At 38.8% G+C, this 24,742-nt stretch overlaps 1 protein-coding gene across 9 annotated transcripts in view; it reads right to left on the bottom strand.

Annotated features, from left to right (window-relative positions):
* PTPRM (protein tyrosine phosphatase receptor type M) overlaps nucleotides 1–24,742 on the bottom strand; it is an 835,052-nt gene that overhangs the window by 198,351 nt on the left and 611,959 nt on the right. For 5 of the 9 annotated variants that reach the window (XM_073331568.2, XM_073331567.2, XM_073331560.2 and 2 more), the window contains one exon: nucleotides 22,503–22,532. The exons of the other annotated variants lie outside the window; for them this stretch is intronic. In XM_073331568.2, the coding sequence (XP_073187669.1) occupies nucleotides 22,503–22,532 (30 nt within the window). The remainder of the gene's footprint in view (nucleotides 1–22,502; nucleotides 22,533–24,742) is intronic. 9 annotated transcript variants of the gene reach the window in all.

Below are 24,742 nucleotides of genomic sequence, written 5' to 3'. Positions count from 1 at the left end.
ACAAAGAACAGAATGATTGTTCAAAGGTGAAACTGTAGTAGGCCAAACTTCTTCGTGGAGCAAAATTTTATGGCTCAGTCGTAAACCCATGGAAAAAGAGGTTTTAGAATGGAAGTGCTGACATAACGTTACCTACAATGTCATGAACAGCCTTACTATAATTACATATGATAATGATGTTATTTGAGAGACTGAATCAACCCTGTTAATGTTGAAAAGCTGATGAATACGGGCTAATGATGAAAATTTTAGCATAAAAAAAGTTTATTTAGATGTCATTCAAGAAAGTTTCAGATTTTGATGCTTAAGCTTGAAAAAAAGCTGCAACTCACCATGGGGAGGCGGGTGGAAAGGAGACACTTATCACCGACAAGTTCTCCCGATAAAAATGTAAGGAGGGTTATTGTACCACATGGACAGCACACACAAACGCTCATCTTCAGAGTCACAGATTACAGTTTGTAAAAGAGAAATGGGGATTTACAATACCCCACATTAGTGTTCTTGCACTTCATTTCTTTCTGGATTGAACATCAAATTATGTAAAAATAGACTGAATTATTTTCTGATGTGACTAAGGATCTCAGTTTTGATCTACATACAACTGCATTAATAATAGATTAAGGGATGGTATCAAAGCAAAATCACACATTCCAAAAGTAAGAAACTACAAAGTGCAGCTGCTAAGTCACTTTTGCTAGATGGAGCAAAGTTACATACCTGAACTTCCAGAGCTTTGATTTTTCTATTTAACCTGGCCTTGACATCTGACTACCTGGTGATGGTCTGTGTACACATGACACAAAACTGGCACATGTGTAACTTTGTCCCCCTCGCACCCACGACAGGACAAAAAGTTATTTTATAAAGGGGGTAATGAGCATTCTAGGACACAGAGTGACAAAACAGGTGCTTTTGGAGAAGTGAGCATGGCCACTGTGAATATTTTGTTGGTAAGTGAAGAGCCAGCAATACCTAAAAGTGGTACATGAATCCAGCTCCTCGGGGATTATTCAGAGTTAGGTGAATGACAACTCCTAAAAATATACAAATCCTGGATAATCACTGGACTGCTTCTTGTTGCTGTGCAAATCTATCTTCCGTCCTGTGTGTGTGTCTTGCTCTTGTTTGATCATTCAATGTTTAAAAACAGCTATTTTGGCCTATTTGGTGCAAGACCTCTATGCTGAAGCTCTAAGGCAGGAGTGGGCAAACTTTTTCGCCTGAGGGCCACATCGGGGTTCTGAAACTGTATGGAGGGCCAGTGTAGTGTATTAAATTGCTCCCCGTAGGAATGTGCCACTCACTGCCAGTCCTGGTGCTCTGTAAGCAGCACATTCCTATGGGGAGCAATTTCATACACTACACCTGGTGGCTCTCGCAGCTGTGCTGCCCGGCAGGAGCTCGCAGCTCCGCCGCCCAGAGCACTGATGGCACGGCAAGCTGAGGCTGTGGGGGACGGGCTCAGGGCTAGCCTCCCCAGCCAGGAGCTCGAAGGCTGGATGTGGCCCGCGGGCCGTAGTTTGCCCATCTCTGCTCTAAGGCCAGAATAAGCAATAAAGAGAAGCACTGTATGGTAATTTCCCGCAATGAGGCAAAGTAATGCTGCTAAAGCTGACTGTAATATCTGTAAAGTGGAAATTTCTCAAAGAATTAGACCACCAGTTATTGAAAACTGTATTGAAACCAAGCATCTGGGAGCTTGTAAAAGAACTGGTGAAAGGGTTAACCAAAGAGCACAGTGTACACAGAATTTCACTCTTTTCACAAACAGGCAGGACTGTATAAGTACCTATGGGGGAGTTCACAGTCCAGAGGTCCTGTAGCATGAATACTTTGGAGGTCAATATGAGTAAAAATAAATGATGGTAGATGATAATTAGTTAATTTTGATTGAGAGCTTTTGATGACTAATCAGAAGGTCATGAACCACAAAAGGAACATTCCTTCTGCAATTTTTTGCCCTAGCTACCCCAACATATATGAATATTTTGGCCCACAAACGGTAGGTGATGAAAGACAGCAGAAACACAGAACAAGACTACACAACCTTTTCTTGGACCACTAAAGATTTTAAAAAAAGGGGGAACATTGTAAGTTCTACTGGGCAAGGACAGTACCTTGCATTGTACCTAACACATTTAGGGCAGCAATTTAAAAAAAAAAAAACAACTTTTCTACAGGAAATACAATGGATTCACCAGATCCAACTATGCTGGTGGCAGATTGCCAGAGATAGAGCCCACATGATTCCCTGAGCTAATGCCTCAAAAACAGTGAAAGTTTTTGTTGACTATAAATAATATAATTTGGAGTTCTTTGCCAAGGTTAAAACAAGCCTCTGACGTGGAAGGGTGCCAGAGTTTGGGTTGCAGCCCAAGCCTGGAAGTCTACATTGCAATTAAACAGTCCCGCAGCCCAAGTCCCCTCCGCCCTCCCCTCTGCCATCGAGTCAGCTGGCACAGGACAGCTGCAAGTGTCTAATTGCAGTGGAGAGGTACCTTGAGAGAGAGAGAGAGAGAGAGAGAGAGAGAGAGAGAGAGAAGCTCCTGGTTGATTGAGAAGAGGTTGGCCATTTAAAGTAAATGTTTTGTTGTTGTTTCTAAACTCAAGCCACCTACACAGAGAATTAGGGCTCTCTAAAACCCGGTTTGTTAAAGAGTGTGTGACAAGGCAGAGCGCCACATATTTGCTTTAATTTTATTTAAAATTTCTGTTGGCACTATGAAAATTAAGCAGATTTCCTACTGAAATCTGAGAAGTGATATAGTTTGCAGACATTAAACATAGAATCGAAATGAACACAGATGCTTTTTAATTACTTTTTTAAAATATAATTTTTAGATTAGTAAAATTATTATTTTACTTAGCAAATATACATTCATATCAGACAATTCCATCAAAACTGGATTAATCACTTCCATATTACTAAGTGCACAAAGACTCAGTAATACCTATTTCAAGATGCTAAATGAGTGTAGCAATCACTATGGGTGAAACGAAGGGATGGGAAAATGTGATGAAAAGTTGTTCTAAAATGAAAGATAGGTGAGCCTAATAAAAACCTCCTGATTCTTAGTCCTGTCCATTGTAGGGGTTGTTGCAAAAGTGCAGGCAATATATACCCATCTTCAAATACACAAGCAGATCTCTAACTCTTGGCAAGAGGAGTTGTGTGTTTACAGCGCTTCCTTACACTGAAAATTCTCTCTAAAGAGTTTCTGCAGACCAAACCAAATAGGTTAAACTTTTCCTACATGTATTCCTTATGGAACAGTACTTCACAGTACTGCTAAGCATACACTTTATTTCCATTGTCTAACCCAGACTTCTTACTGTATGCTTTTCTGTTTCTTCACAATAAGAGTTTTGCTGATCTTTTGAGAACAATTTTGCTGGAACAGTCAATTTATTTATAAGTAAGATAGAGTATTGCAAATTGTGTAGTATTACAAAGCATTCTAAGGGCTTGCTTGGTGTTTTAGTGGTACCACATGTGGAGGTATTGTAAAAAATGAGTTCTTTGCTTTTGATGTGTTATGCAGGGGATGGGAACAATATGATTAGTGTGATCACCTCTTGACAAAAGGAAGAGCAGAATAATTTCTAGCAACCTGCTCTGGATGATACAAGGAGTGACTTCATTGGGCTTCAGAAAAGATCTCATTCAGACATTTTCTGGGAGCTCTACTGTGATACCACTTCTGAGAAGCAGGGGAAAACTGAACAATACTCAGGTCCCAGGGATCCCCCAAGAGGAAAAAATCAATGAATTAAAGTGTACTAAGCAATTTTTTTAACCCATTGGAATGGCAGAGAGATTAAAAACAGCTACCACAGATTAAATATGATAGAAAATAGCATCAGACAAATCTGTTTGCCAAAAAATATAGAAATAGCGCTGAATTTGGTAGGATAATGGTGACAAAAGCAATGGGACTAGATGAGATACTAGAAAACACATTAAAAGAAAGGGGTAAATATGCAGTAGTATTGTATTCTACATTAAGATGCCTTCATCCATAACCTGAATGGCAGCTATAATCATGGCCTATAGCCGGAAGTGAAAGATATGACTAATCAAGAGCAGCTTGTCTTGAAGTGCTCGTAGTGGATAATAACCTTTTATTTATTGTTGAGGTTAATTTCTCTTTTCTGTGGGTCATTTGATCTAATTTGCTTGACTTGCTGCAGGTCTTTCTCTAATCATAGCAAAATCTTTTAAAAGTAATGCCTATGTGAATGTAGCTAATTTCATATGATTTTTTCCATCTTAATTTCATCCCATGGCTATTTGATTTATTCAAATCTGATAGCAAATTATTAGCCTGTAAATGGTATACTACATTTAATGTGTTTATTTATGCACACATGAACAAGAGAGTAGGTTAAATTATTATTGTATTAATTATTATTATACTTATATCTAAAGGTGCCCACCACTGAATGGGTTTCAATAACCCATCTAGCATTTATATAGCACTTTATATGTTCAAAGTGTACAAACATAAAGGGCCACATTATAACTGCTCCTGGTGGGGGAAAATATATATAGAACCTCTCTCCTCTAATGCTCTCATGAAGGAGGCAGCTATAATAATGCAGTCAGTGCACTTTAGTCAAAGGGGGTGTACCAGCTAGAAGTCCTGTATTGAAAACCTCCTTTGAGAGGTTTTCTGGCAAAGTAGCCAGAGCTGGATGGAACACAAGCTCTCCTAAAGGTTTAGCAAGGGCTACTAGCAAGTGCATAGTGTCCCTGGAAGCACTTTTAACCGTTTCTCCCCTAAGTATGTATAATGTCTCCATATGCTATTGTTCAGGTGGTGGTAGTCTTTTCTAGCCTCCCAACATGACTGGAACTAGGAATCTAAACTGTGTCCTAAGGGCCTACTTTTCAGAAATACTGAGCACCCTCAACCCCAACTAAAGTCAACGGGAGCTTACAGGTGCTCATCACTTCAGAAAACCAGGCTCTAATTAATCCTCACAAGACTCCTTTATGGTGGGGTATTATCAACATGGTACAGATGAGGAAACAGACACTAAATGGGTAAGTGATCTTGTCAGGGAGCTGGTGGCAGAACCAGAAACGAATCTAGAACTGCTGCTTCTTAGTCTCATGCTATTTACAACTAAAACATGCTGCTTCTCTGTAAACTCACTTGAAAAGCAATGATAGTATGAGACAGATCTCCTATACCATATGCTCAGGGTTCAGCCGATCGCCATATTTGGGGTCGGGAAGGAATTTTCCTCCAGGGCAGATTGGAAGAGGCCCTGGGGGGTTTTCGCCGTCCTCTGTAGCATGGGGCACGGGTCACTTGCTGGAGGATTCTCTGCACCTTGAAGTCTTTAAACCACAATTTGAGGACTTCAATAGCACAGACATAGGTGTGAGGTTTTTTGCAGGAGTAGTGGGTGAAATTCTGTGGCCTGCGTTGTGCAGGAGGTCAGACTAGATGATCATAATGGTCCCTTCTGACCTAAATATCTATGAATCTATGAAGAAACCCAGGGAAGAGGATCAGAGAGACCAGAAAACTCCAAAAGGTCAACCTTGGAGGATTATTAAGTGATCATCCACTCAGGTGCAAGAGGTTTTGGGGGAAAGTGCAGATTGCAGAAGATCAGAACTCTCTAGAAAGCAGGGATCCTATGGGACAGCTGTAGTCCCACAGAAGCAGGGGTGTCCACAGAAAGGTCTGGCTTTCCCTTTTTCAGTATGGCTCTTTCAACTACTGGCTAATTCCTCCCGTGGCTGCATAGTAGTAGTCATGGAGAGATCCAACGGGAATTAAAAGCTGCTTCAAGCAACGTTAACTCCCAGTCAGATATCACTGGGGTCCCAAGAAGGGGAAACAATGCTGTGGAAGTGAGCTTCTGCCTAACCCTTTTTATCAGATCAACATACTCTCTGTCTGCAGAAGGACAGGGTACAATTGAGCTGTGGATGATTTTTAATGTTTAAATACAAGAAATAAAAGCAATGTTAATTTACACAATAAAATCAAACGTACATCCTGCTCAATGTTCGTTTGTTTAAAATGCGGTACAACAGGAAATTCATTACATACCCCAAAACAGTGATTTATTAATGCTCTGCTGTGCTGAAAGAAAATTCAGAGTCCCCCAGACCTTAATCTTACATCGTTTGCTTTTGGAGAGCCCCAGCAATGCTATCCAATTGACAGTATCATTAATATCTGACTCTATTTTACGGTGGACGGTACACACTAGAAGTCTGCCGCTAAATAGACACAGAAAGGATGGATTCCTGTATTTTAACCTTCAGTAACTAGCAAGTGAAAAGCAAGTACAAGAATACACAGCAGAATGGAGAGGACAGTACATAGTTAAACTTGTTTTGCATATTAGGTGAGCAAGAAAAGTAGAAACCATTACTCTCTGCCTGTGAAGCAACTCCCAAGGCTTCTACAGGGACATCCATAAAATGTAAGTCTTGCAATACTAATTATATCCTTTTAGAGACCAGTGTAAAACAGGCTTCCAAATTCTTCTTGTTTCAATATAGCTGTGCCACACTAACTTGGGCCCAGATCCTGTAAGGTGCTGAGTAGCCTTGATGCCCACTAACGTTAATGGGCATTCAAGGCACTTAGCACCTTTCTGGAAATACTTTAGCATGGTGCAGGAATGGGCCCTTGTTTTAGATATTTTTAAGTAATCAGATCTAAGCTCTCCTGCAGAATTTGTTTTACTCCCAAGATTTTAAGGCAGTAAAGCTTTCCTTTGTCAAGTCAAATTATTGGATGTAAATATGACATTTCCTTTCAAGGATATGATTTTAGGCAGCATGCTGATTATCTTATACTGGGAGGAAAATACACAGACACAATCAGTCAACCTCATCCTCTTCATCAGGTTGTGATTCAAAGCCATCATACACTAAACAACAGAAGCAGCATGTTCTTTTGAATCTTTGTCTGGAAATATGTATGGGTTCTCCATTATTTTCTAAATGAGCCAGCACTCACCAACTTTAGCTATGAAATTTTTCTGATGAACAAATATTATTGTCTAATTTTAGATTGTGCATCACTGAAAAGTCAAATAATAATGATGCTTATAAATTAATTAATCTCAAGTATGGCATAACAACCATAATCAGCTATAAATCCTTTTGCCCTATTTGCATTTATTGAATTTGCCTTAATTATGCTGCTGCCTAATTGTGAAGCTCAATCTAGGGAAGAACTCACAAAACCCAATGGTGCAGAAAGCAGAAGACAGTTATTCCACTTCATGGATTTACAGCTTTGGAATCTTACCGAAAAGTAGTTGGAACAGACTATTTGTGAGGTCATTAACATGTAAACAGTGTCAGATGGAAAACACATGACAATGACCTACCATCCTAATGAAAAGTGATATTGAGTTTACTAATTCAGATAAGGGTACACAGATTGACTTTTCTCCGAAGCGCAAAGGACTGTCACTGAAACAAATGCATGGCCCTTGTTGCAATTAATTTGATTCTTGTTCTTTTAAAGCTTTACTTGTAGATTTAATTAAAGCTTTCACACAGCAGGCACATTCAGGAAGTATTTGGGTTTCATGCCTTTCTCTTGAATAAAAGAAATAGTGAAGGCTATGATTCAAATAATAACAGGGACTCATAAAATAGAAAGTTAGTCTTAATATGTAGGCATTGTTTTGCTCTAACAGAAGTAAACATATATTACAGGACTCCTGATTGTACCTGTCATAGTTAATGTTTCATCAGGGCTTTCATTATAACCCCTATTTCAGTGGCTTAAACTGAAAAACTCTCCTTTTTGGAGTCAAAATTGTCCATGATTAGTTTCAACTCAGAGGTGACTATCTTTGAAAATATGAGCAAAGTCCCTTAAACTGCTTTCAGTGGGCAAAGATGGAAAAAATACAAGCCCACCTTTTCCCACTGTAAGAAAATTTTATGGTTTTAGCTCATAAATACCATAGCTCAAAATTCCCCTAACTTTAACATATGAAATGTTCCGATAAGATAATACTCTCCGAGGACTATTCCGTCTACCAATTTGAAGGGGGAAAAAATTAAAATAAGTCACAAAATAAGGGAGGGATTTTCAAAACTGCCCAGTGCTGCCCTTCTTGGACTGAAGTCAAGGTGAGTTTTACAACTGACTTCAATGAGAGCAGAGTTTGGGCAATGTGAATGCTTTTTGATAATCCCACCATAAAAGTTTGAGAACTCAAGTTTTCCACATGGGCAGTCATCCTTTTTCTGACAGCACAGCGACAGGACTAACTGCAAGCACCTTCCAGCACTGGGACAGAATTATGCAATCTGATCTCCACTAACAGTCCCTATTAATCCATGCAGACTCTCAATGGAGCTAATGGGCACGACACAGGGGTCACTCTGCTGAATGGATAGCTAATATACCTGTAGAAAGTGTTCACAGTAGAAAAGTTTCCCCTAGGTGGGTTTCTAAATACATACAGATTCTGTACTGAAATATTTATTTCCTTAAAAAGCTCATAAGCTGCACATCAGTTCTGTAAGCACCTGCAAGTTTCTCAGACCTGTTAACCCAGGACATTTTTCTCTTCTAAAAATCAACAGAGAAATTAAGATGCAACAACATATGTTAATGTCACATTACAGGCATGTTTACAGTATAAATTTACTGCTCAAAATTCAGGCCATCTATGAGCTAAGGGTCCCACAGTAATATTGACGGGGTTATTCTGCACATTCCCTTTAATAAAACTCTAAGCTGCTAACACTTATGGTATGTGAACAGACCAATTAAGTTCAACAGAATTTTTCCTGTATGTAAAGTTCCTCATGTGTTTCAGTGTTGGTGTGACTGGGTGACATACATTTATAATAAAGATTATGCTGTTAGAGATGTACCTAAAAATGGAGAGAATGGGCATGTGGCTAAATTAACTTCACCGTGAGAATACTGAACTTTTTCATCTCCTAACTGTTGAGGGCCAGATCCGAGGAGGAGGTTGGGAATGACATTAGTCAGAGAGGTTGTGTGGCAAAAGCTTGTTACCTAAGGATTCCCCGATGCTGCTCCTGTGCCACACTTGCTTTCCTTCCACATTCCCAAAAGGAAGGAAGGCTCTGGGGGAAGGGGAGAATCATGGCGTTTCTCTGGGGCTGACTTGCCCTCATACAGTTATTGCAGTGGGGCCCAATTTAGAGCGGCACTGATGGTACTCTGAGAAACAAACCAGCCCCTATCTGGCCCTAGTAGTCCTAACTCTGCTCGCCCCCCCCCTCCCCTTTCATTTGCTTTGCTGAGTGGATTTTAGCCAGACTCAAGATGTAGCCTGACATGCTTAAATTAGTAAATAATGTTGCAAAATTATTTGCAAATGCCCTCTCTAAAAGACCCTTACTGATTATGCACTGCTTACTTTGCTACAATGTTTGTAAAATTCTATGTTAATTATCACCATGTGTTAGTGTCCGCATATAATACCCCAAATGTTTGATTCCTATAGAAGCAGCTGGAGTATACTTTGAATTTGTAAGTTTTCATCATGAAAGGGTGAATACACTGCATTTATGTTGCTGCTTTTTGCTACAAACATTTGAATTGTTGTATTGTCTAAACTCATGATAATACATGTGAAAATATTTATATATATCTACAGAGTTATAGATGTTATGGTTTTAGTTCATAAATACCATAGCGCATATGAAATGTTCCGATAAGGTATTACTCTCTGAGGACTATTTCTTCTACCAATTTGAAAGGGGAGGGGGATTAAAGTAAGTCAAGGAAGGAGAAATCATTTATAAAAATATTTCTTAATTTTTTCTCTTTTTCCTTTTAAATGCTTAAACTCACGTAGTGTTGTTGCATGCCACATAACTATTGTGTCAATACAAGCCAATGGGTGACAACATGATACAAAAAAAGTGAGGCAATAAATAATGTTATCTGGAGACATCTTACAGGTTTCTTTTACATAGGTAATGAAAATTGATGGACTTATTGCATTGGAGACACAAGTCCTTGTTATTACTCTGGAGAAGGCAGGTGCAATATTATAATGGTGCACATAATATAATCAGCAAACATTATACCTCCTGTAAGCAGCGTTTGACAGTAACTAAGTCTTCCTATCTGAGCAAGGCTCCCATTGAAGTAAATAGGAGGTCAATGGGAGTTGATTTCACCACAGAGTCTAGGCTGACTGGGAGATACATTGCTGGGCTCTAAAATCCTCAGTCAGAATTACAAGTTGTACCTCCCACAATAGAATCTGTGGGCGAATGGTAGCAGTCCTGGCACCTGGCAGTTTTCAAGGTGAATTCCCCCTTCCCCAGGCAGTTTTCCCTACATGTTTAGAGTGCAAAGAGAAATGCTCCATGCCTGCAAGTGCAAATTTGGTCCACAGTACATATATTACACACTAATCTCTTACATGTCATATGTTGAGAGTAAACAGAGTGTACACGCAAGTGACAATTGAATATCTTCTTGCTTTTCTAGGTTTCAGAGATATTCTTAGCAGTACCTATCCAATAGAGATTCTACTTTATTAAAAATAAGTATACGACATTCAAAAGTATATAGTAAAAATAATTACATTTCCCATGTTATTGTTTTAAGTAAAATATTTTCCTTTCACTTTAATGCTCTTTTAAATACCCTCTTTTGTTACAACAAACTACAGTAGAGAGAGATCAGAAAGAATAAGGGGAGAAGAAAGGTGATCCTGTGGCTAAATGAGGTTTTGAATTTTGTTTCAATTTCCAGTTCTGCCCAAGGGTCCTTATGTGACCTAGGACCAGTAATTTAATTTCTTTGTGCCTCAGTAGCCATCTGTAAAGCTGGAATATTAATAATTCCTTATTCCAACTATTTACCTGTATTTTTAGACTGAAAGCTCTTTGGGGCACACACACGCTGGGCCTAGCACAATGGGCCTAGCACAATGGGGTCCCAACCTGGGAAGAAGTAATTAGTCATTTTTTCTGGATGTCATGTTTAGACAAAAGTCAGTTTGGAAGGGCTCAAGGAAAGAGCTGGAGGGAAGGAAGTGGAGGATGCACAAGTAGACTGCATACTCTAAGACTCTGGAGACAGAGGGCAGCAGGGGGAAAGGATGGAAGTAAGAGAAGGAGGTGGGTTTGAAGGTAATATTTTCCAATCAGGATAAACATGACAGCAATTGCAGGAAGAAGGAAAGGAGCCCAAGGAAAGAGAGCAGCTAAAGAGAAGGAAGAGGGAGGAAGGAGACCAAGAGGAGAGAAGATGAAAAGAGACAAAGTCAACAAGATAGGATGCAGGAAAACTTGAATATTGAAGACTAGGAGGGTGAAACTTGTGGTGAAAGAGAAAAAGAAGCTGGAGAAAAGAGGGAGACAAAGGTAGGGTTTAAAGGTAAATTAGAACACAAAGTAATTTCATTTGTAGATGAAGAGTGATATTTGCAAAGAACATTTAACCAATGTACAGTACTCCAGTCTTACTGGAGTACTACTGTTCTAAATCTAACAAAAGGGAGGCAGAGTTGCTGTACTTTATTCAACATACATCTAAGTATATTCCTACTGGGAGCATATGTTCAGTCTCTATAGGCAACAAGAGCTGGTTTCCCTCACTGGACTTTCATTTTACTTTTTTTTAAAATTGGTATATAATTTGCAGACTATAGAATATTAAAATACTGTCCATGATGTCTGAATGTTGGTAGTAACAGTAGTACTTGTATTGTGAAAGCAACTAGATGTCCCTACTAAGGATCAAGGACCACTGTACACACGTAACAGTCCCTGCCTCCAGCATTTTACAGTCTAAATAAATGTCAACCACTTCATTATTTCATCTGATCCTTTTAGAATATTACAGGCCATCATCCTGCAGTCCTTTTGAAGGCCAAGCTCCCACTGACACTGATGCAAAATTGGGCCTGAAAATGATGATAATCTTATTGCTGTATACATATTGAATAATCTAGGAAATGTTTGTAGTAGGTCAACAAAGACTTTAAATGCAAGTCTATCCTAATCAGCTACCTACTGTAACTGGTTTCAGAGTAGCAGCCGTGTTAGTCTGTATTCGCAAAAAGAAAAGGAGTACTTGTGGCACCTTAGCGACTAACCAATTTATTTGAGCATAAGCTTTCGTGAGCTACAGCTCACTTCATCGGATGCATAAAGTGGAAAGTACAGTGAGGAGATTTTATATATACACACAGACCATGAAAAAATATACATTGTAAGGGGAGTGATCACTTAAGATGAGCTATTATCAGCAGTAGAGTGGGGTGGGGGGAGAGAAAACCTTTTGAAGTGATAATCAAGGTGGGCCATTTCCAGGAGTTAACAAGAACGTCTGAGAACAGTGGGGGGGGGGGGAGGGAGGGGAGGAATAAACAAGGGGAAATAGTTTCACTCAGTATAATGACTCAACCACTCCTAGTCTCTATTCAAGCCTAAGTTAATTGTATCCAATTTGCAAATTAATTCCAATTCAGCAGTCTCTCGTTGGAGTCTGTTTTCGAAGTTTTTTTGTTAAAGGATACTCACTTTGAGATCAGAAATCGAGTGACCAGAGAGATTGAAGTGTTCTCCGACTGGTTTATGAATGTTATAATTCTTGACATTTGATTTGTGTCTATTTATTCTTTTATGTAGAGACTGTCCAGTTTGCCCTATGTCCATGGCAGAGGGGCATTGCTGGCACATGATGGCATATATCACATTGGTAGATGTGCAGGTGAATGAGCCTCTGATAGTGTGGCTGATGTTTAGTCTCTAAGGTGCCACAAGTACTCCTTTTCTTTCTACTGTAACTGATAAGCATATTATGATAAGCATTAACACAGTGGGCTAGATGCATTGCCCCTATTCTGGCTGCTTGTACTGCCTGGCAACACTTTGCAAGGTTAATCTTTGAGCGGGCTTAAACCAGCTCAAATGGCACTAACCACATGCTCCTCCCATCCTCCAACCTGTGTAAAGAGCATGACTAGAGAATGATTTCTTCTGGTGTACCGAGTCTCTTTCAGACAAGTTAGAACTGCCTTGGGGTTACTCTAAGTTGTGCCCCCAAGATCAGAGGACCAGAAAGAGGGAGAAAAATTATCTCCTCCCGCAGGTGCGCTGAGTGCAGCTTAGGAACACCTAAGCACGTGGCCCACTATCTGACTTTGTTGTATCTCAGATTTTAGAATTAGCGTGAGAAATCTCAGCAGAAGCCATTCTGACCTTCAGTCACTAAAAAGAAAAATAAATTGGCTTCTGTAAATGCTTTGCAGCTCAGCAGAGGCAGTAGCAGGTTTTATTTGGCATTAACTCTATAAAATTCTCCTCTACTCCAGATGCTGGCTCCTTTTATTTGGATCATTGCTGCTGTTGGGTTGGCACAGGAACTAACCAGAACTATGCAAGATTCTTCTGACAGTAATATTAATTTCTTTCTGTAGCTTATTTGAAATCAGCAGTAAAATAAAGTATTTGATAAATTCACTCTCCTCGTATATCATAACTAAAAAATAAGCTTGCTTCCAACAACCATGATAATTCTTCCAAAGTTATTTCTTTTTTTTATTGGGGCACTTTGTCAAGGCTGATAAGACTTATAAAGTTGTGTCTTGATTTGTGACCACACCGCACTATCCTTTCACTATGCTTTCCTGCTTAATTCTTGCGAACGGCAATTTGGCCAGTTCCATCTCTGATGTACTTCCACTGACTTCACCAAAGTTCCGCTTTGGATGAGTTTGGACCATTTTCTTGAAATGGGCTAGCAAATTGTTCACTAATGGCAGAACCTTGAAGTATCTGCTCACAACGGAAGCAGTGAGTTAGCATGACAAATTAACACAACTGTTGTGAAAGCAGCAGATTAGGGCGACTGAATCATTTTTTAAATTCTCCCATGTCCGAGTAAGACATTTCATCGCAGGAAAATAATAGCAAAGAAAAATGAAAGAGATAAAAACAGCAAGTGCATGCCATTCAAAGCAAATGGCCCTTGTCCTTCACTGAGGGTCTTGCAGTAGCACTGTATCCTTTTCAGTTGCATTATGGTAGAGAAGAAGCTCAAGGAAGAAAAGTGGAAAAGAAGGGGAAAAAGGATGTGCAAACTCTTTATGCTGAGAAGATTTTCCTTGAGGAAATGAGAGTGTACTGAGAGATGCTACCTTGAGACAGATTATCATTAATCTAGTCATAACCCCTTCTGATACGGTCAAATAAAAGTATTTCAGCCAAAGCATCATTTATGGGACTCAAGGGGTATTCAATGGATTAAAGACTAAAAGGATCAAACAAAAAATAATTACTCAGGAAAGCTAATACAATACTAATGATTAAAGAAACTTAGTGCCCTATTCTGACATCATTCAAGAGACAGCAACATCATGTTATAGATGCTCTTTGCTGTACAATACAAGAGACTAAATCTCTGGTATGTTAACGAACAGAAGTTTTAGATTGGTTTCACCATATTACTTCCCCCCACCTTTTTATTTTTATGTATTTATTTTATATAGAAGTCTCAGTTGCACACAAAGCAACATTTACCTCATTGTCCTACTCTTGGCAGACACCTGATGGCACTTGGGTCAATATTTCATTAAATCACTGCAAGCTAACAAATCAATCTATTAGAAAACTACAGTCCTTAAGCAACAAAAATTCCTTAGCAAACTGTGGTTTTACCATGCAGTATAGCCTATTTGGTGTTAAGACATTTATAGCATCACTGTTGTAGCATATTATGGGATTAAGGAGCACCCGTTTTCAAGGACATTACCCTTCTTAGACAGTAAACACCAATACTAAACAGGAAAAAAAATCTCCAAGCACCGTTGAGATTTGCAGTGAAAGATTTTAAAATTGTGCTTTAGTTATCTATGAATCCAGAATAAAATGTCAGAGAGAGAAAGGCATGAAATTTTCCTTTTACCTTAAAGGTGTTTCTATTTTAGCCTTGAGGAAAATGAATGAATATTATTCAGCGTATAACGTCCTCTTTTAAGGCATTATTCAACAAAAAGTTGGTATATTGTGGCAAAGCCTCTCTGCCTAGACTGACTGATGTTGTATGTAAGTGTGAGTGATTTGGGAACCAAAAGTCTTAGCAAACTTTGAATACCGCCAGCAGGAACAGTGAAGTATGTATTTAGTCCTTTCTACCTCACCTTTACAGTGAGCATGGCCCACACTGATGAAGTGGGGAGACCGACTGAGCCAAGTTCAATTATAAGAAGGAAACACAGCCACTAGAACAGAGATGAGTTGTCCATCAAATACTGGGAAGATCTGCTCTCCCCCCGCACCCACCCCAAAGAAAAGGGAGTGTATTTCACCAGCCCTTTAGGTGTAATTCAATTAGTCTTTCAGCATCAAGCTACAGTGTGTCAGACATCTCCTGTGTACGCCCCAGAAACCAACTCAAATCTGTACATTAGTCTGGATTGAAAGACATGACTCATCTTTGACTAATGAGAAGAGAACAAACAATATAGACTGCGAAGTCCCTTTCCTAGAAACATACTGGTTTAGTTTCTAAATCTGTCGTACATACAAAAAAAAATACATGTAAACTGACACTGGCTCTTTAAGAGGAGGAAAAAAACCCACCTTCAGCTCATCTGAAAATTTACTGCTTGACACTGAGGGAGCAAGGATTGTAACTAAATGTAATTGTGTGACCAGCATAGCAATCAATCAACTCTGATATCTCTCCTCACTCTCTCTGTAGTATGACAAAAATCTAGCATACTGCAGATTAATGTTTCTCATTCAAGAGAACTGGGCTAAAATACTTTGATAGTCTGGAGGAGTACCTCCAGAAAATGGCAGTGCCCACCTACCTGTTGATGTAAAAGGGGTAAGTTTAGAGTATGAATCTAAAGGTTCCCTGGAAAAGATGAACTAAAGCAAATTTATTCCTCCAAGTCAGCTCATTTTGTGATCTCTGTACCAGTTCATAAAAGCTATTTCATTTTGTCTAACCGTGGCTCTGGGTGAGAAAACTTGCTAAAAAATTCAGAAAGATCTTAAAGAAAACAAGCTTTTATTTAATAGTATTCTGAATTTTAAATGGCATTTGGTTGGTTCTTTTGTGTATATTTTCTGTGTGGGAACATGTATGTAAACTGTGGCTGTAAAACAATCCAATTATTTGATCGGGGGAATGGTGAAGAAGCCAGGAATTAGCAGAAGGAAGAAAATATATATAAAGAGAAAAAGCAAGGAAGACTCGTGTGATTTTTTAATTTACAAAAACATATTAGTTTTGAGATTTCTTATTAACTGCATTTAAAGTAGATATTGTGCCTCTGTATAGAAAGCACACAGCAAATAGCCCAGAAGTATGTATTTTTTCCTTGCAGTAGGCATTAGGATTTTCTGAAACATGTTCATTTGTTATTGTAGACACCGACTTCAATTTATGTCATTATAGACATCTGTGGCCATCTGCACCAAAATGTATGGGACAACATCCCCAAATCCTGGAAGACTAGCTTACAAGACAGGATTCTGATGATTTCACAGACCACTTACATCACCTTTTTTGTGGCTACAGAGATGTCCTTAAAGAACCAAACTTAAATATCTATAAACTTTGTATGGCGTCTTACAGGGGTTCTAAGTGGACACAGTAAATATACAACTGGTATAACAGATCTAATGGTCAGCTCAACATATTCATGTTCTTCTAACCTCAGGAGGTAATTTCTTTCAAAACCTCTCTTCTCTGGAACAAGTTTTATAGCTAGTTAGAGGGATGCTAGCTCATGTAAATTCCTCCCACACGCCAGTATTTTTATTTCTAATTCTCTCCTTCACCAGGGAATTTGCAGCCAGCTGGAGTTCTAGGAGCAAGTCCAATGTGTGACTGAGCATGGAAATATAGAACTGACTTCAGTACCAGTAGAAATTTTCTACATAAATGGAAGGTTTCAAGTGTGGCCACTGTACATTTCCTAAAATGCTCAGTCAGTTGCCTCATGTCTTTCCCAAGATCTTAAATGCCACATTTTGGATATTTTCATACTGCAGATTGTAAGGTCTTCTGTCAACTATTTTTGTCTTTTGTGCCATCAGATACTGTGACAGTCATGATAGGTTTAGGAAGAGTCACAGATTTGGCTTCTGTACAGAGGTCTCATGCAGAAGGCCTAAATCTAGCATTTAAATATGGCAGAGAGGGGATATTTTGAGCCTTCTCAATAAGGAACAACCTCCCAGGCTGTGGAGCTCAAATAGGCAACAGAGGACAATTGTGTCTTAGTGGGGCTCTTTATTATGCTATTTTTATGAGTGGCAAGGTGTGATTTTCATGTTTTTATTAACTATTATTAATGCTTTTGAGAGTGAGTGAAGAAGCTGAATTTTTACAGGTGAGTAGCTTTGACCATCTTTGAGCCAAACAAGACTATCATGGCAAAGATACAGAACTATTTTTGGAACATAGGAATTCTCATGTTGGACCAGACTTGTGATCCATCCAGTGCAGTATCATGTCACTGACAGTGGCCAGTGCCAATGGCAAAGAATTGTGTGACTAAAAATCACTAAATCACACTGTGATTGGTTTTGGCTTCTAGGTGGAGAGTTGCTGGGGGCTGAGGACTTGTAAGGTGTACACTGGGTGTATTCATGGTGCAGAACATTGCTAGGTACTGGGCTGGTGGGAGTTGTGCTGCTCTTAATAGGGGATGGCCAGCCCAAGGTGGGGAAATTGGGTCCTCTTCCCTCTTGCCCCCCTTTCTCACACAATGTTTAGCTATGGGGAACGTGCCTCTTCCCCCCATGAGAACCATGTAGGCAGATGGGAGGGGGAAAAGATGTAGCAATGTTGGGCTGCAGGAGAAAGGAAGAGAACTTCTCTTTCTCTCTCCTTTACTTATCCCTGATGGGACCTACTGCCCATGGCATTTAGATGCAGCCAGTAATGCCCACTCCCATGATTTTATTTGAGTTTCACAATAGTTGGTTTCAGAGTAACAGCCGTGTTAGTCTGTATTCGCAAAAAGAAAAGGACTCCACAAGTACTCCTTTTCTTTTTACAATAGTTGGTGTTTTTCCTAAAGTCCCAACTCCTGCATTTATGGGATTACATGAGAATATTAGCTTTCATTTTTAAGTAAGTGTCTAGCTCTGATGGCTGCAGAAAAAAACCCTTGATAATGTGAACTGTAAAGGCTGAACAAAAAGAAGGCAAATAAAGAACCAAACATTTATTGTTTTTTAAATCTCGTTATTTGGGGGGAGGTTTGACTTACAATTTTTGAGTTCTTGGAGGTGTTAATACTGCTTCTTCTTTTTTGTTTGTTTGTTTTATATTTTGTTTTCAACCCTTGCAATTCATTTTTAGGTCATGCCCCATAAGCTGAAAATCACTGGCCCAATATCTAAAGCCCGGCATGATTTGCATTTTAGGCACATTGGGAAAATATTTTATTTCCATTTACCTACAATATCAGAAATGACTTGTGATAAGGCACAGTTCTTAGCAAGAAACCAAAAAGCCCCAACCATCCAGTGCTATGTAATCATGTTGAGTAAATTTAAATTTAAAATCACCTTCAAAACAAATCATCTCAGATATTAATCTCAACCTAGTGGACAACCACAAGAAACTTTGCCTTTGCAACCCTGTCATTTGAATTTTGAACACATTTTATCTGTGGCTACCTGGTGATGTTATATCTTCCTAACTCATTGCAGTTGGTTAGTGCAATCAGTTACTACTCTGTCCCCAAGCTCAGGCCTCATCTATAGTTGAGACTATCCCCAGTTACTCAGTAGCCAGAAACTGGGGTAAACGCAACAGTTTTCCTTACCTACTGCTGGGTTTGCACCAGTGCAGTTATCCTGGCTTCTGGCCACTATTGCTAAACTCAGAGGATAGATATGGCCTTGGTCTAATCTCAAACAAAATGAAAGGCTTTTAAAAAGTTCATGGTTATGGCCAGAACAATGGGACACTGTTCTTACATGATCTACAGGCTTTTCTAGTTCATCAGCTAAACTGGAGTTACATAATAAGCTACTAATGTAATTTTACTGTTCTCACCAATGTCACCGGGGTTCTGTCCATCAAATCATGTCAGGAGAAAACAGAATTATGTCTGTGCTGGTTGTCATCTTGAGGAAACCAGTCATTATACATGAACATCACTAACAGCAGCTTATCTATTCTTACTTCTCCCACATGGAATAAACAGTTAAGTCCAGAGAACTGCTGCAAAGTTAACTACTATAGAATTTTCTGTAATTTTATGAACAAAAGAACTCACAGACTTAACGGCTTGCTTCCAGCCCAAACAATCTGCTCCCTGATTGTGGTGAATGGTATACAATAGTGACTTGGCCAAGAGAATAATGGGAGGAATGGCTCTGGCATAAGCACCAAAGCTATTATGGAGAAAGATTATTATTAATGGCAGTGCTCAACTCCTTCCTGTGTGACATCTCTTGACTGGCTACCCAGCAAATACAAGATAAAATGATATAGTTGTGTGTCAAATATGCACAGCTGTAGCTAACTCCTCTGATAATCCAGCAGCAGTGCAAGCTATCTGCCAATTTTTGAAAAATATTAGAATAGTTTTAGAGGTGGCAGGCCATTAGGAAGAGAGAGCCCCAGCACACTAGGAAACTTTGCTGCATGCAAGACAATGATATCTATTTTAATACATAGGTTCCTGGATGATATAACTGGCTGGATGTCACATCCTATGCTTGCAATGTCTAATCACTAACAGCAGCTTTAATATGATGCCCAGAACACTGATGATAACTTAAGGATGGCACCATATTTCAACTCAGATTCTTGGAGGACTCTTTTAAAAATAAACCATGTGCTAAAATTCATATGTACTTCCACTTTCCTAGATCAGTTAAGAAAAATGGCAAATTCAGTATTGACTTGCAACCCACTGATTTCAGTGGGAGTTATGTATGCTGTAAAGCAGTGTACAATTTGGTCCTTTCCCAGTGCTCACTTTTCTCTACATACATTTCTGTACTGTGTATGAACATAAAAGAAAACAACATGGCAGGAAACTAGGTCTTACATGGACAATTTCAAGGTCAACATTTTCTAAAGTCTAAAAACCGACTTCAGCAGCAGAGCCTACATACATTTGTGGGTTACAAGCAAATATATGAACAATCATGACATATTTCAGAGTAACAGCCGTGTTCGTCTGTATTCGCAAAAAGAAAAGGAGTACTTGTGGCACCTTAGAGACTAACCAATTTATTTGAGCATAAGCTTTCGTGAGCTACAGCTCACTTCATCGGATGCATACTGTGGAAAGTGTACAAGATCTTTTTATACACACAAAAGCATGAAAAAATACCTCCCCCCACCCCACTCTCCTGCTGGTAATAGCTTATCTAAAGTGATCACTCTCCTTACAATGTGTATGATAATCAAGTTGGGCCATTTCCAGCACTCATACACATTGTAAGGAGAGTGATCACTTTAGATAAGCTATTACCAGCAGGAGAGTGGGGTGGGGGGAGGTATTTTTTCATGCTTTGTGTGTATAAAAAGATCTTCTACACTTTCCACAGTATGCATCCGATGAAGTGAGCTGTAGCTCACGAAAGCTTATGCTCAGATAAATTGGTTAGTCTCTAAGGTGCCACAAGTACTCCTTTTCAGTCATGACATACATTTGGCTAAGCTGAGTAATCACCCAAACATATATCCATAATATACCCATACTGTCCCTCTGTGTGTATATTATATCCTCACTTGTCCTTATTCTGAAATTGGAGCTATGTGGACACAAGGGTCTGCCTGCATGGGCCCAGTTACAGGATCAGGGCTTGTAAAATCTTTGGGATAGCAATGTATCTCTTGTGTGCCTTTTGCCAAGGGCCTGGCACACTTGGAGGTAAAATAATAAGTAATAATAATTTTGGCTTACCATCTTTGAGAGTGGTCCCATCTTTAATCCCTCTTTTAAGTAATTCATATATACTTGTAAACCCAACCAGACATACGTGTGTACTAAATCTCTATTATACACACTGTACATCACAACTGTGCTTATTTTCATACCAAAAACTGTTGAAAGATCGTAATTAGGATTGCAAAGTAAAGCATTTGGAAGTTAGGTAATGACAGAATTATGCAATTTGTGTGTATTATGATACAATCTTTAATTACATAGTTACATAATATTTTAAGCACAAATCCCCTGCATCCATTAATGTACAGGATGCTCAGTGAATGAAGCAGCAGTTCAGCATTTCTTTCTGTCCTCTGCATTCCCTGCATAGAATACAGATTTTTTTTTAATTTCCCCATGAACTCTTCTATTGTGCTCATCTCTGTAATATCTGAATATCTTACAAGTATTTATGAATTTATTTTCAAAACTCTCCTGTGAGATAGAAAGTATTATTTTTATTCCCATTTTACAGATAGAGAGCTGAGGCAGAGAGAGGTTTAGGCCAAAATTTGTTGAAGAGTCCACTAATTTTGGGTACTTCAGCGAGTGCCCAGCTTCAGACACCTAAGGCTTTTTTCAAAGGTGCTGAGTTGGGTACTTTGTTTCAATTTGAGTGCGGAGTGTTGAGCACTTTGAAAATCAGGCCCCACATGTCTCAAATTGGGTACCTGAAAAACACAGATTTATTGACAGTCTCCAAAAATTATGGTTTAAGCAACTTGCCCAGCATCACATAGGAAGTCTGTGACAGATCTATGGATATAATCCAGTCTCTTCAGTCTTAACCTGTGCCTTAATAACCAGACCATCCAACTGCCCTCTGATTCATTCAATACACACACCTTCCAACCTCTGTTGAGAATGAGTCAAAATTCCTACAGGCCATAGCCTCATGCACTGCACAACCTTATCTCATTCACCATTCATTGGATGCAATGAATGAAACAGGGGTCCTGTGAAAAAAAGTATTATGTGATTACACTACTAAAGACTGCATCAAAACACATCTTTATATACAGAAAACTATCTTTCTGCAGGCCCGTATACTTCCTGAGGCCCATACACTTCCTGTTAAATCAATATTGTGCCTTTTAGATCCACTGAGACAATGGCAACTCATGACATTTATGCACCATCTTTATTTATGAAATAAAAGGAAAATGTGCAGAGCAAATGGATGCAAATCCGTGTACACGTGTCTAAACATCACAATATTTTGGGCAGGACAAATGAGAAGGAAAACCCTAAATCAGTCCTAAAAAGAATTTGTCTTCCAAAAATATTTGTAAAATGCCAGTGAGATTTATGATGCCTACCACTATTTTTCAATTTAAAAAATTAATCACATTACTGTATTCAAAAATACTGAAACACACAGTATGAGGCAAAGGAAGCCATAAGAAAATATCAAATTGCTTAAAATGACATGAAATTATTAACCATGTTGTTTTTAGCACTGTAAAACTTCAAAGTGTTTGACTTTCACAAAGGAAGTTCCATCATTAGCATTCACTACTCACACATTGAACAACATGGCAGAAAGCATGTCTCTGATGATGCACAAAGAAGTTACTTACAGGTAATAAGTGTAGGAGTGATAGCTTCTTCTGCCATGATGGTGGAAGGATTTAGGCAGTGGTGGAAAAGATGAAATGGAAGGAAAGAAAAGCCAAATATTAATGTATGAAAAATCAAGATGAACTGAGACCAGAAGTGGTGACACAAATGAAAGGTAGTACAAATGCATCTGAGGCATATCATGCAATATCTGTCCATTCCAGATATGACATAAATCTACAAAAAATTTTAAGCAGTAAAATACATAATACCTCACTGAAATGTTAAATTTGACAGTTTAAAACAAGTGTAAAAGCTAAGTAACATAATAGTTATGTATCATATACATCCATATAATACATACACAAACACACACACACGTAAACATGATTTTATTTCACATTGTATTAATTGGTTTAGGAAGGACACGACATCTCTACTGCATTAGTTAGAAGTGTAGGAATTAAAAGTCTTAGAATGCTTATTAAGTAGCCTCTCTTCCTTTGGAGTTTTTTTGGAGGCTCTGTCTAGTTGCTCTCGTTCCTTAGAGACATTAAAACTTAACCTACCATGGATATGATTACCCTAGATTGTCACCCAAAACTTGTTTCCAGAAAGCCAAACAAACTCTCGAAGTATGTTTCCACTTTTCATTAGGCATTTCATTGCAGAAGAAACCTTGGTTAGATTACTTCACAAAGATTGAAATTCACTCTTCCCCCAAGTAAAAGGGCTATAGTCAGGGATCACAGTGGAGGTTTGCTGGCGGTGAGACTATAGAATCCATCCCCAGGCTGTGGGTAGAATCCTGCACCTCTACTATTTTTGCCCCTGGGAATACTACAAAAGGCCACTTGGATCCCAAACCTCTTCATCCATGTATGCATGGACCCAGTACTCTTTCCTACCTGAGCTCCCTCACAATGATTCCCTCCACTTCAGCACATTCAGAGCCAGTGAGGAACCCACTGCTGCAATGGACAGAGTGCACAGGGCCTCCTGCCCAGCTGCTCTGCCTGCTGCTGAACCTCTCTCCCTCCCTGATCCTGAAGCGGGGAGGGGCAAAGCCCTCCGCAAAGGGATGAATTTCACCCTGGTCAGATACAAAATATTGATTCTAATTAAAAAGAAGCTAATTCTCCAAAACCATCACCTCGCCATAGCTACAAATAATGTTAATGTACTGGTAAGATAAAAGACGGAAATAAACTGGGTAGGCATCTGTAATTCTCACAGCACACAGCTACAGCGCTTTGACTACAGCAAAAACTTGTAAACAGGCCCGGCAAAGGACTACCATTAATGCTAACTTGCCTTAGGCTACATGCTGCAGGCATCCCTTTGAAAACTAGGCTTTCATCACATTTTCTCTCTCATCTTCTTTGTTTGAGGATGCCTTCAGAAATATTTTCCAGTTTTTATTCCCATTTTTCTGATACTTAAAAGTATTGTTTAAACACAAAAGGCTAGGTATTGAATATTTAATCAGATGTGGCACATTTGCAAAATGCACACCTGTTAAAATTGGATTTAAAAAAAGAGCCAAGAATACGGTAACAGGAAGGCTATGGATAAAATCGTGCACTCCTTACTCGGGTATATCTTCTACTACATTCAGTGCCTGCAGGAGGGGTGCAGGACTGGGCTGTATGAAAACGGTTCTGTTTACTTATATTATGTTGGGAGGAGGTTGTTTTGGTATGTGGTCTAATCATAATTATCTTTTTTTCCTTCTCTTTTCAGAAATTACTCATTCTCTAGCTCCCATTTAGAATCTCATGACACCGCAAACCCTATTCCTTGCCATATGTTGCCACGACAGAGATTTAATGTAATTAGTACAAATGTTCTCATACATCTAAAAGATGTATAGCAATTTTAGAAACAACAATAAATATAATTAATCAGTGAAGCACGGCTGGTTCTTGTACGCATAATTCTGCCAAACATGTTATTGAGATAAATTATGCTGTTTAAAAAATGTTGAAAACTCAGGTGCTTTAATTTGTGTGAATACATCAAATTACAATTTGATATAACAGGAGAAAAATTAAATGTCTCATGTTCAAGTTATTTTTATATTGAGTTCTTATAATATGATCAAGAGGTTTCAGGTGAGACTCCTTGAAAATTAGATTCTATAGTTTTAAATTCCCAATAATTCTGAGGTTCTACAAAGAGAAAATTTGTTATAAAAATATAATGTTCTAAACCTGGGTAATTTAAGAAATAGAAAACTAAGACTTACAAAAACAGATCA

This window comes from Lepidochelys kempii, chromosome 2, assembly GCF_965140285.1.
Source record: "Lepidochelys kempii isolate rLepKem1 chromosome 2, rLepKem1.hap1, whole genome shotgun sequence".
NCBI lineage: Eukaryota > Metazoa > Chordata > Testudines > Cheloniidae > Lepidochelys > Lepidochelys kempii.
The sequence above is the reverse complement of the archived record's forward strand: the minus strand, read 5'-3'. Positions and strand labels throughout refer to the sequence as shown.